The sequence below is a fragment of the Gymnoscopelus microlampas genome (genome assembly GCF_963454915.1).
Source record: "Gymnoscopelus microlampas genome assembly, chromosome: 7".
In the NCBI taxonomy this organism is placed as follows: domain Eukaryota; kingdom Metazoa; phylum Chordata; class Actinopteri; order Myctophiformes; family Myctophidae; genus Gymnoscopelus; species Gymnoscopelus microlampas.
In genome coordinates, this window is record NC_139944.1 from 41,686,753 (window position 1) to 41,700,195 (window position 13,443).

Consider the following 13,443-nt stretch of genomic DNA (forward strand, 5'->3'; position numbering starts at 1 on the left):
CCATGACTGAGGAGAAGGGCGCTGACAGCCTCCCACGTCCATCAAAACCAGTCCAATGTTGGGAACTCCAAGTCAACTCAACTCAAGTCATTCGGGTCCGTCAGTGCAATGCAGCCCTCTTAGCCCATGAGGATAGGCAACTAGGACGAAGAGATCTGCCTCAATCACATCGATAAGATTATGTAGAACAATATATTTTTTTAGGGATTATCAACCCAGGTCACCAAAAGGAGGCTGCAGGAGCAGTCTGTCAAACTATAACTGGATTGTCCTGGTCTTTCAGTGAGCTAATAGTAGCCACACAGCCTCAATATTTATAACCCACTCGCCGCTGGCTAATCTGTCCCCTGTTAATCTACTTGTCATCTCACAACATAATACAGTGTCAGTGACCTTGTTGGCTTTGATAAAAGGCAAACCTCAGCCTGCTATCCCACCACTCCCTTCACAAAACACACCTACAACAACCTGGATAACGTTAGCTAGCGAGCTAGGCTCGTTAAACTCACTAAATCACCCACCGAGAAGCCTGAGCCACTGAAGACTGTCGGTGTCAGCTCTTCACGGTTAAACATCTACCAGGCGGCTCGCTATTAAACACCCGACCTGGCCTGGGCTGAATGTGTGGGGATTAACGGACCTTCTTCTGCCCAAGCTAGCTGGCTAACTGTGACGTCGGCTAGGCTAATGCTAGGCTAATGAGTGCTGACAAAACTTGTCAACCTGCAGATAGACCCTCACAGATTATCTTCTTTCTTGACCATTCTCGTCCAGTTGGCTCAAAAACAATGCAGGTTAATTGTAATCCATCTCTCCTGAAACCCTACGCGAAAGAAAATTGAAAAAGAGACAACAGTAAGTTAGTATGTAGCTGTGTGAGCTAAAAAGGACCGGCGGCTAACTGACAGAGACAGTCGCGGAAAATGAGTAGAGTTTCTCGGCTTGCGGCTTCAACACGCAGCCGCCAGCCTGCCTGGTCCAACAAATTATGTCACGATTAAAAGCCTCATTTGACGTCGTGTTCTTGATGGTGTTTTTTGTAAGTCTCGGTTGTAAAAATACGTGTTTTACCCGGGTTAGTTTTGGAGTTATACTCAAGTTGTCTCCTTTCCACTGTGGTGGTGCTGCTGCTGCTGTTGCTGGAAGGAATTTGGAAGAAGTTATCCTCCTCCGCAAGTCTGGTCCGCCATACTGGAACACACACAGACAGCCAGCTGTTACACGCCCACTGTTGACCTATCGAATTCTGTAACTCGCGACTTGAGCCGCGCTGTTTTGCAATGTCGGCCAATTCAAATTCCAATCACGTTCGAAATGTCAAAGTAAACTTAAGCACAATACAAACGAAACAATGAATGTATTATGTACAAAATCGTATAATGAAGGGAAAGTGTGAACAGGGATTTGAGCACACAGAGAAGGGAATACAGAAAAGAAAAGCAACATTATAAACGAAATAAGTTATGAAATAAAACATGGAAATTGAAATTAATAAAGGCTTCTATACAAAAAAATATATATCTATCAAAATCTATCAATTTAACGTCAGAAAACCATTCCTACATTTGCTACACATTAGCAGTTGTCAGCTGGTAAGGCAAAATGTAGTGAGATGTGATGTGATGTGAGGGTGTGTGGACTGCAGAGATTGTGGACTATAGCCAACACCAATTCCGGGCTCCTGGATCGCTGCCCTCCACATGTAAAAGTTTGAGAACCACTGGTATAGAGACTCTAGACTCATATGGTAAGGACTTTACTGTTTTGTGACGTCACAGTGACCATAACCTTTGGTCAGCTAGCAGCTACTTCTAATCAGCTCACCTTGACCTTTGACCTTCCACCCTTGAGTCCAAGTGGACATTTGTGCCAAACGTCCTCATATATTCCCTCAAGGCGTTTCCCCGGATATCATGTTCACAACAATGGGACAGACATGATGTCACAGTGACCTTTAACCTTTCACCCTCACCTACTTCTTATCACCTACATCCTTGACGTTGTGCCAAATGTCCTAAAATTCCTTAAAGGCGTTTGGAAGTACCGGTGGTGGAAGAAGTACTGCCATTTTTCACATAAGTAAAAAAATATCAATACCACAATGTAGAAATACTTACTGTTACAAGTAAAAGTCCGGTGTAAAGAACTTACTTGAGTATTAAATATTAAAGAGTACAAAAGTATTACCATCAAAATGTACTTAAAGTATACCAAAAGAAAAGTAAAAGTACTCATTATGCAGTATGTCCCATTTCGTCCCAAGTTCGTTATGTATAAAAATGTTTAGAAAATATTTTCAAATAGCCAAAGTACACGGATGAAGTGGTTAATGTATGTTTTGTAATAATAATAAAAATGTTCAAAGTAACTAGTAGCCTAACTAAACTTTTCAAATAGCCTAATTGTAGTGGAGTAAAAAGTACAATATTTGTCTCTGGGATGTAATGGACAGACATGCACTCTATGTCAATGGCGTGACGCGCACGTCGCTTAACACCTACACCGCAAGTCACACAATGGACACTTGATATGCATCTATTCCTATGTTAATTCGCTAGGTGTAAGTCGGGAGCCTTTGAAAACTTTGTTGAGGTGTGAATTTAAAGTAGTTTTAAATCTATGCGTGTGCCTGCGCGTGGTCATGGTCCTGTGAGCATTGCACCCCTGGTAATGGAGTTGGAAATACTCCAATAAAGTAAAAAATACCTCAAAATTGTACTTAAGTACGGTACTTGAGCACATGTACTTAGTTACAGCACTGGGAAGTACATAAGTACAGATGGACGGACGGCGGACGGATGGACAATCCGATGCCTCCTGCCACAGCTGTTGCTGGTGGTGGCATGAAAAGTTAATGCCGTAGATCAAGGGTCTTCAACAGGGGGTCCGGGACCCCTAGGCGGTCCTCAGAGTTACTACAGGGGAAAATAGGTGATCTGCAAGCGTGAACTTGCAGATCAGCTTTTTTCTGCAAAGAGGTTTGGTGTAGAGGGAAAAAGGAGCAAACCAAGTACAGAGCCAAAGGTCAAGTTTACTAAGTATTGAGGGTTAAAGTGGTTAAATGTCTGAAATAAACACAAAACATTAATTTACACAACACTGTTGAAAGTGCTGTCATAAGTCTATGAAGCTATCTATGAAATCTATGAAAAAGTTTAATCTGCAACACAATGTTATTATACAATATGTAGCGGGGGTCCCTGCTTCATCTCTCTCTCAGCTAAGGGGTCCTTGGCCTGAAAAACATTAAAGACTGCTGTAGATGAATGCTCAGAAAAATAGAATAGAAAAACCTGACCTAACTGGGAGACTATTCATTTTACCGCAAGTAACCCCCTCCCTCACAGTGACCTGACTGTAACCTCAAACACAAGGCAAGTGTTCTCAGATAAGCTGCCATTATCTCACATATAGTGCAACATTAAAACAGTGACCTCTTGAGTCATGGAATTCAATAGGTTGCCAATTTCGGCGTAACACTAGAGCACTGCCTCTGCGTTCAGCTGCCTCTTCACACTCACCACATGCCATAATAATAGCAGCCAACCGGAATTTTTCAAATAATTATAATTATTAATGATACACAATAGTGTAATCCAGAATATGATCTCCTCTATTCAGTTAATTATTACACACGAAGATTATTTTAGGTGTTTCACTGTGAAATGTGCACTGGCCTTTTCTCCTGAAAGCTTTTATAAAGTTTGCCTTGTACAAACAAATCAATGCCCAGTGAGTGGTGGGGTAACACTTTATCATAATGGGCAAATGAATACACGTAATTAAGGCTTAATGATTAACTCCTTCATTAATTAATCATTCATTGCTATTACTTAATGATGAAGTCACTATATGACTTAATCAAGGTTAAGTTAATCATTAGTTGAGGGCCACACATGGTGAGTTCTGCTTTTTTTTGGTGGTGTCTATGCCCAGGTGAGTAGGAGTAACAAGGAGAGTCGGTCTCTGGTGGTACTGTAGTTGTTCCAAAACGTCCATGTGGTGCATTGCTGTGTGTGTTAGGCTGACGGGGGTCTCCCAAGTTGGACTGGCTCACTGGATAGGCCTGTTGGTCTCAGGGGGACCCCCAGGTGGGTCATGGTTTTCATCATTAGTTAATCATTACTTAAGCCTCAATTAATTATTATTAATTAATTAATAACTAATTAATCACTTAACATTGAGTTCTTAAGCCTTAATTGTGTGTTGCCCATCATGATGAAGTCTTACCATTATTATTATTACTGCCTTTGATAAACAACTGTGTTTATTGCTGATGTTGTTGACTAGGACTATGCATATGATCTGACACCAGTGAGAATGTGTGTGTGTGTGTGTGTGTGTGTGTGTGTGTGTGTGTGTGTGTGTGCGTGTGCGTGTGCGTGTGCGTGTGCGTGTGCGTGTGCGTGTGCGTGTGTGTGTGTGTGTGTGTGAAAGGAGAATGTATGTATGTGAGAGTGCCAGAATGAAATGTCTAGGGGTCGTACATGACAGCTCAGTCTGGCACTCTCACATGCACATTCTCCTTTCACATCCATACATTTTCATTCTCACACACACGTTCTCTAATCTCTACTTACATGCATATGTTCTACTTTTTACATAAAGTATATATTTTCACTCTCACACACATACATTCTCCTTTCACATACATAATATATATTTTGGCTCTCACATACATTCTTCTCCTCTCACATACGTACATTTTAATTCTCACATACATACATTAACCTCTCACATACATTTATATATTTTCTCTCTCACATAACTTAACACAGCATAGCACTGTCACATTGCATTAAACTACTAATGTAGTAATGTAGTTGAACTACGGTACATTTTGCTGTAGCATGCTGGTATAGTTCAACTACACTCATATGTGTGTGGCGCGTCAAGTACTACAAGTATTTTTTCATAGTTTAATTACTCGAGCAACAAACTACAATTTTGGGCACTAATGAAATGAAATAACAGGAAAATAGGCAATCTACAGGCTCACAACGTGTGACAATGCCATGTGTTGTGAGCTTGTAGATCAGCCATTTCTTTTAAAAGTGAAAATCTTTGAACATTTTCAGATATGTCATGCACACCAGGTTGAAAGTGGTCAACAACAAACCCAAGCAATGCAAAACATCTTGCAATGTTAATACGTTTTGTAAATTTAAATAAACCATACCTTCAACCACCACAGTAACACAAATGATGCCATGTTCATGTACAATTCACCAGTCAGTGAACTAGAAAGGAGAACTAATGTCCACTGGCTTCATTGTCTGTGTATGAAGTAAAACATATACATTTTAAATATTTAGTCAGAGTCATAAATAAAGTCACACTGGATGTAAACTAACCACTGCGGTCCTATACGTATACTATTATTGATTAAATAATTTATTATGGTTATTTTAGTCTCTTTTATAAATAAGAACCGGAGATGAGTCAATAATAGTTGAATAATTTATGATGTTCATGTTGTCTGTGCTGTGCAGCCTTGTTTATGCACTGTGTCCTTGGAAATTGATTGATTGATTGAATACTTTATTAACAGATTGCAAAAAAGGGACAGTGGTACAGATTTATATAAAAGGATGCTAAAAGGATATCCCAAAAAAGCCTATGGGTCATATTTTCGCCGGTGCCTTACCCATTATCCCTAAACTTCTTTGCCATTTTTTCTATTTTTAAAAATATTTTCAAATAGTTCAAATAGCCAATCTACAAGCTCACAACGTGTCGATGTAGATCGGCTAGTTGAACTATTTGAAAATGTTTTAAAAATATATTTTTTAAAAGGCATAGAAGTTTAGGGGTAATGGGTAAGGCACCGGAGAAAATATGGCCCATTTCCTTTATGTCCTGTGTATTCAAAATGACAATGATTGCAGTCATAAAAGTATGGTTTCCTTATGCAAAAAATATAGTTTAGTTTTCTACATCACTGCATAACTTCACACAAGCTTTAGTCTTTGATGCTATCTATATGCAATTCAAAGATATTTCCACAATTTCTTTCAAACTAATTTGGTGGTGGATGTGCGGATTTGGTATAGTTATAAGGCAATAGTCTGTAAACATACATTATTTTTCTATAGACCCGCTTTCTTTTCTTATATCCATACTTATCCCTGTCAAAAGTCCAAGCCTACCCCCCCCCCCCCCCCCCCCCCCCCCCCCGTACATATTTTTCTTCTTGATTATTACTTGTTTATACGATGTTCTTTAATAGAATTGTATATTATTGTTTGTCATTAAATGTTTTGATGAATTGAATGCACAGGCAATATTTTTCTATAAACCCACTTTATTTTTTATTTCATACTTTACACACACACACACACACACACACACACACACACACACACACACACACACACACACACACACACACACACACACACACACACACACACACACACACACGCATGCGCGCGCGCACACACACACACACACACACACACACACACACACACACACACACACACACACACACACACACACACACACGCACGCACACGCACGTACACACGCAACGTGAAGAATCCTGCCGTTCCTGCGTCATTACGCCATCACGCCGAGACCACGTACCATCACTGCGTAAGTACGTCCTTGCCATGTCCGCTTATTATAAGTGACTTTGGGCGTCTTTTGATGTAAAATAGCTTGTAAATAATATTGGTAGTTGCGGGTTGCGGTTTTTTGGGGCTTGTTTGAAGTGTAGTTGATGATTTGGGCTTGTTTCCCAATGTTGTTTAAACCAGTGGTTCTCAAACATTTTCAAGCCAAGGATCCCCAAAAATGTATTATGTATTGTCTATGGACCAGCATCTGAAAATATTTACATACAAGATTTGTGTTGTTAAAATGTTTAAAAAATGTTCCACATTTGTCACTTTTTTCCCAATATTTTTTTTGGGGGAAATAGCAGATGTACAAGCTCACAGCCGTTGTGAGCTTGCCTTGTACATCTGCTATTTTCAAATAGCCAACGTAGGGCTCGCTTCTTTTGGGCTTGTTTTCATAGACCTTGTTACTTGTTTCTCTCACAGGATCTGGCAATACTGGCTTTCTACTGTGCGCCGTGCTAGGAGCAGCTAAACCTGCTAACCTCGACTGGCGTCAATAACAATCTACCTACATTGTTCTTCAAAACACGGACGTCGAACCGCCAACACAACGCCGCTACATTTAGACAGAGAACGGCTATAAAAAACAAAGTTCTAGAAAAAGGCTGGTATAGTCGTGGCCGCAATGGCTCTGCAGGGCCCAGAGGAACTTGTTGAACAAGTGGAGGAGCCGGAGGAGGACCTCCTAACAGACCAGGAGGAGGAGGACGGCGGCGGGGGGAGCAGCAGCATCTCCCCGGCCGAGGAGATCACGTTACCGGGCGGCCCTGGAGGAGACGAGGAGCCCGAGGAGCCCGTGTTCCTGCCCTGGGACCGCTTCTCTGCCTGGGTGCACTGCATCTGTGTGGTGGGCTTCGACCTGGAGCTGGGCCAGGCTGTGGAGGTAACAAGTTCCAACCACGATACATGCTATTACTCTCTGATACATACAGCGCTTTTAAATATCGTGAGATTTGCACATGACAATAAAGCTAATTAAAAGTGAACTTACATTTTTGGCAGAGGGAGAAAGACTTTTAAGGCATATACAGTAGGTGTTGATAGAGACGAACCTAACGAATGCTACAGTACTGAATAACAATGGTGGAGGAAGTACTCGCATTTTTACTTGAGTAAAAGTATCAATACCTCAATGTAGAAATACTTTTACCGTTACAAGTAAAAGTCTGGTATTCAGAATTTACTTCGGCAGAAGTACAAAAGTATTGGCATCAAAATATACTTAAAGTACCAAAAGTAAAAGGACTCATTATGCAGCATGTCCCATTTCTAGTTTTCAAAAAGTACAGTTCAATACAAGGTCTGCTAAACCCAAGAATTGATTGATTGAAATTTTTTTATTAGGCAAAAAGAATGTAAAACAACACAGTTACATTTATAATGCTTTTGACTAAAAGGTCCGGCCAAAAAAGTCCTTGCGGGCTTGTTTCCATTGGGGTCCTTGAATTAATTTCATAGACATATATAGTAGCAACCAAACAGTTCAAAAAACAACATAAGAATACAGAGGGGAAAAAAAAAATATACCATTATGTACAAAAAAGGTCATGGGAAAATAAAGAAATATATACAAAACAAAACATGATCAAAGTAAAAAAAAAAAAAAAAAAAAAAAAAAAAAAGTGTACAAAAAAGGGGGAGGGGGGGGGTCGTCTGTCTACAGGGAAACTGGTACTATCTCCTCTTTAGGCCTCCAGAGAGATGAGTTTTTAGGGCTGTTTTGAATGAGCCCAGCGAACTGCATTTTTTGAGGGATGGGGTTAGACTATTCCATTCCTTGGTGGCAGTGCTATAGAAGGAGAATTTGCCCATGTTTGTTTTATGGGTGGGTGTTACCAGATTGTTGTTTACGCTCCCTCTAGTTTTGTGACTGTGGGTGTCACTAACTTTTTCGAGGTACTTATACAGATATGCAGGTATAGGGGGCATTTCGGGCAAATCTGCATTTACAATTTTGAAGACCAGTCCCATTTTTAATTGTATAACCCTGTCTTCCACCCTGAGCCAGCCTAGGCTGGCAAAGTGAGTGGGAGAGAGGTGGGTCATGGGCCCCAGTCCGAGAAGTAGTCGAATCAGTTTGTTTTGGGAGGTTTGAAGCTTAGTCTTCAGTGACACTGAGGTGAGAAAGTCTATCCATTGGGGTCCTTTGTACTAATTTAATCGAACAGGATCACAGCTCACATGCTACGCGTTGTGAGCTTGTAGATCGGCTATTTTCAAATACCAAAAATACATTGTGGATAATGTATGTTTAGTAATAAAAATACAAATCTGAAAAGTAACTTACGTTTACAAATGATTGTAGTGAAGTAAAAGTACAATATTTTCCTCAGATCTAGTGGAGTAGAAGTAAAAGTATTACAAATAGTAAAATACCTCAAAATTGTTCTGAAGTACAGTACTTGAGTAAATGTACTTAGTTACTTTACACCACTGCTGAATAACTAGTAGACAGAATTTTAGATACTAGAGTAGAACAATAGATGTTCTACTCACAGCTGCTGCTTGTGTGCTGCAGTTTTTATTCATCCACAGCTGCTGCCTAGCAGCTACAAACCTGTGACCACCACCAACCAAGTGAACATAATAGGCTAAATAGTTCAAATTAAAAATCTGTTTTGGTTTTAATCGAGGTGTTATTCGCAAAAACAATCCTACAGGTCGAAGTAAAACTGATGGAATTCTAAACTGATATCTGTGTCACCACCAATGGTTGAACAGGAGTTGTAGGGGGGCCTTTACTTTTTTTTGTCTTGTGTTTTGGATGGTCTGGGGTCATTTAAAATCCAACAGTCTGATGTCATTACAGAAAGTAGCTGTAGTTACTCTTGTAGGCTTGCAGAGTTCCAGTGATAAACATACTGTTGTGTTTCTATAGGTTATCTATCCACATCATTCGAAACTGTCAGAGAAAGAGGTGAGTTGACCTACTGGAAGTCATACTGGAACAACGCTACTTTGGTGGCTTATTTATCTGTGTGCAAATGTTTTCTTTGTTTGTTTTATTTTCGATACGGCTTCCCACTATGCCTTCAACGCTACAAATAAACATATGCACTCATTATGTTGTTATACAATTCGGATAATAGTGCTCAGCAATTGTATCCAGATGTGTCTGTCGTGTGTTTGTTATTAAGAATGTTGTAACAACTTGTAATCTTTTTTTTCCAGAAAACAAGTATCTGCTATCTATCCTTTCCTGACTCTAATTCAGGTGAGTTCCTTATTTAACCTTTACTTCTACGTGTTACTACTACTACTGTAGTAAGCTATTTTATTTCTTTACTAATTCTAATGGAACTCCTGACTGTTAATTGTATGTATTGATAGTAGGAAAAGCTGAGAGGGGGACATTGTAGGCAAAAGCCAAGAGGGAGACATTGTAGGAGAGACAGACATTTGGAAAGCTAACGGGGAGGCCATATAGGAGATACAGTAGGACAGCTGAGAGGGAGGCATCATAGGACCGCACTCTCCACCGCACCGGCGGCAGTCAGTGTTGGAAAGCGTCTATTGCCGAAAATCTGCTGTTGAAGGGGTGGTGGGTGCACTGTTGCGTCGGGCCACAAGTTGTAAGGAAGCATCGTAAGCCTACCGGGCATGCTTTCGACCGTCAGATTATAGCAGCGGGCTTGTTGTTGAAAAAGACATCAAGCCATAGGCTATTTTTAGCACCATAGTCTGTTGGTGTCGGCTCTCATGTGCATTCAGCAACTTTTTTTTCCACACCTTCCAACCGACTGATCTCCCGACCTCATTCGACTGCCAGTCTGTAGTAAACTGTTGTAGTCTGTTTGGTGGAGAGCTACCTTCAGGAGAGTCAGACACTATGAAAGCTGGGAGGGAGACATCATAGGAGAGAAACTATTAGAAAGTTGAAAGGGTGACAGTGTAGGAGATGGAGAGACAGAAGGAAACTGAGAGGGAGACCATGTTGGAGACTCAGACAGTACGAATGCTGAGACGAAGACATCGTAGGAGAGACACTGTAGGGAGACAGTGTAGGAGATAGTTGAGAGGGAGCCAGTGTAGGAGAGACGGATATTAGGAAAGCTGAGAGGAGAGACATCATGATTATCATAATGTGCAATGCTGATTATTTATTTTGACATTTAGTTTTATATGAATATTCCTACTTCTGTTTTTATGTTTGAATTTGGACCAATAGAGTGGCACTACTAGTTTTGTTGTATGCCGAGCTTGCAATGATAATAAAGGCTTCTGAGACAGAATTAAGGATTCTGAGACAGACATTTGGAAAGCTGAGAAGGAAACATTGTACTGGAGACAGACAGAAAGACTTTGATTGAGACTTTCTAGGATAGACGGGCAGTAGAAAAGCTGAGAGGGGGACATTGTAGGAGACATACAGGAGAGACTCTTGGGGGATCTGATTAGACTAGCACACTTGATTTGGTTCAAAGGTTGGGTGGGTGTGTATGTTGACAGCACTAGTTTATTGTGTAGGTGTAACTAGATTGTAGATGTTTTCTCTTCGTTTTAAAATAAGTCATACTCACTGTAGACAGTGTTTATCCCTCCTTCATGAAAAGATAAACACACACACACACACACACACACACACACACACACACACACACACACACACACACACACACATCTTAGAGCTGTCAATGAATATCAATTTTTTAAACATATACAGTATTTGAATGCTAAGTAAAAATTAAGGTTCGAATAGATTAAATCTGCCTTGTGAGTTCTCATGAGGCTCTGGACCCCTTCCTAGGGATGTAAATGAATATTCCATATTTGAATATCTTTGAATATTACAGATAATGGAATATTCAACTGAATTAAATGTGCCTTGTTGAGTTCTCGTTAGACCCTGGGCGCCTGTACTTACACAGCAGCTGGTCTGGTGAGATTACCGAGCCATCCGTCTCAGAGACCGCAAGCTGCAGCTTCAAGTTACGCTCCTCCATCTAGTTGAACACACAAATTAACACTTTTGTCCCATCGCAACACCCAGTGACAAAAGTGAAGCCATTCAAGTGACTAGAAAGATAAAATATACTTCGGTCTGAGACCCCCCTGAACACACCTTTTTTAAGAGTGCATAATATGTATGTTTGTGTTACACAAACTCTCTCTCTTTCTCTCTATTAGCTGATATGTCACACCCTGTCTGTTTACATCAGTGATAGTCAGTTTAGACTGACCTGTGTGTGAGAGAATGAGAATACCTTGAGGTGTTTCGTTATTTTCTTATCTTGCTTTCGCTTTCTTCTTGCGCACGCACACACACACACACACACACACACACACACACACACACACACACACACACACACACACACACACACACACACACACACACACACCTATCATACATGATGGAACACAATCTTCTGTTGTGGTTGTGATGAAAGTGATACAGTAACAGTACACTTCTGCAATCGTGTGCATATTTATGAGGTTGTATATGAGAGTGTGTATCTGTACGTATGGGTGTGTTAATGTGTTAGAATTTTGTATCAGTGAGGGGTGTGTGTGTGTGTGTGTGTGTGTGTGTGTGTGTGTGTGTGTGTGTGTGTGTGAATAAGAGACAGAGAATTAGTGTGTGTGTGTGTGTGTTGTGGAAATGTCCAGGTCACATTTAGGTGACGGCTGATTGATGACTCAGCCTCTGTTGCCTGTTTCCTCTGCTTCCTCTTCCTGTTTGGACATAGCATTTTGTTGAAGGGAACCCTTGATCCAGCCCTCTTGACCTTGTTTACACACACACTCACACACAAATAGTTGTTGAATCCTACTATCTATCAATATGTAACTATTAAAGGTTTTGTGTCTTGAGTCTGAGAACAGTTCATACAGGAATATAAATTACAACTTTTAAATAGTGACAGAATATATGTAGGATTACTTGCTGAATTTAAATGACTGATGAAGACATTTGTCAGGTTCATGTGTCCATATGAACAGAAACATTTGTGTTTATGTGTTTTAAAACTTGCATTACTCCGTTGTTCAATGTTTTTAATGTGTCCATGTTTCCGTGGTGATGGTGTGTTGTTCCAGGTTGCCTGGGAGACACACAGTTCTGCTTCCGTTTCCGCCAGGGTTCCAACAGGAAGTCGTCCCTGGGCTGCTTCCTAGAAACGACCGACAGAGACGCACCCGTCTGTCTGAAGGTCAGCACACACACACACACACACACACACACACACACGCCTTCAGACACAAAACACCAAATTCCTTCAGCCTGAGGTAACGTTTCCTAACACTCACACAAACAATGCACACACATGCAAAAAAAATGCAATACACACCACACACACATAAATGGTGCATTTACATAGCGCCTTTATCCAAAACGCTTTTCGATGTCATTCAACCATTCACACACCCATTCACACCGACGGCAGAGGAAACCATTCAAGGCACCAACCTGCACAGCGGGAAAAGTTAGGGATTCAGTGTCTTGCTCTAGGACACTTTGACACTAACTCAGGGCGAGCCGGGGATTGAACGGGGAACCTTCCGTTTTTCCCAAGCGGCCGCTTGGCCAATACAGACTAGAACCCTGCACGGCCAAAGATTCCATTTTACTATTTTTAGTACTCAAAATTACTATTTATTCTCTCTATGGCCATTCCGGCGCTCCATGTGCTAAAAGAACGCTAACTGGTTGAAGAAATTATAAAAGAAATCCGTTGTGTATGGTGGTCATCATTCAGCGTTTATTGTGTCGTAAAGAAAAATAATCACATCCATTGGTTGTAGTGGTAATCTAATCAATACTCTTCCAAAATGCATCTTTTTTGGAAGAGGTCAACTGTGAAATGTAAATGCACGC

At 40.7% G+C, this 13,443-nt stretch overlaps 2 protein-coding genes across 8 annotated transcripts in view; one reads left to right on the plus strand and one right to left on the minus strand.

Annotated features, from left to right (window-relative positions):
* slmapa (sarcolemma associated protein a) overlaps positions 1 to 1,206 on the minus strand; it is a 41,783-nt gene extending 40,577 nt beyond the window's left edge. For all 6 annotated transcript variants that reach the window (XM_084063075.1, XM_084063078.1, XM_084063074.1 and 3 more), the window contains exons 1-2: positions 1,072 to 1,206; positions 1 to 823 (exon numbers count right to left, since the gene is read on the minus strand). The exon at positions 1 to 823 is cut by the window's left edge and continues 600 nt beyond it. The gene's annotated coding sequence lies outside the window, so the exon portion shown is untranslated. The remainder of the gene's footprint in view (positions 824 to 1,071) is intronic.
* A 5,845-nt stretch (positions 1,207 to 7,051) lies between these two features.
* dennd6a (DENN/MADD domain containing 6A) overlaps positions 7,052 to 13,443 on the plus strand; it is a 252,356-nt gene continuing 245,964 nt past the window's right edge. For both annotated transcript variants that reach the window (XR_014601198.1, XM_084063085.1), the window contains exons 1-4: positions 7,052 to 7,509; positions 9,505 to 9,543; positions 9,798 to 9,840; positions 12,666 to 12,778. Coding sequence is in view for 1 of the 2 variants with exons in the window: in XM_084063085.1 (XP_083919211.1) it covers positions 7,252 to 7,509; positions 9,505 to 9,543; positions 9,798 to 9,840; positions 12,666 to 12,778 (453 nt within the window). In the remaining variant the exon portion in view is untranslated. The remainder of the gene's footprint in view (positions 7,510 to 9,504; positions 9,544 to 9,797; positions 9,841 to 12,665; positions 12,779 to 13,443) is intronic.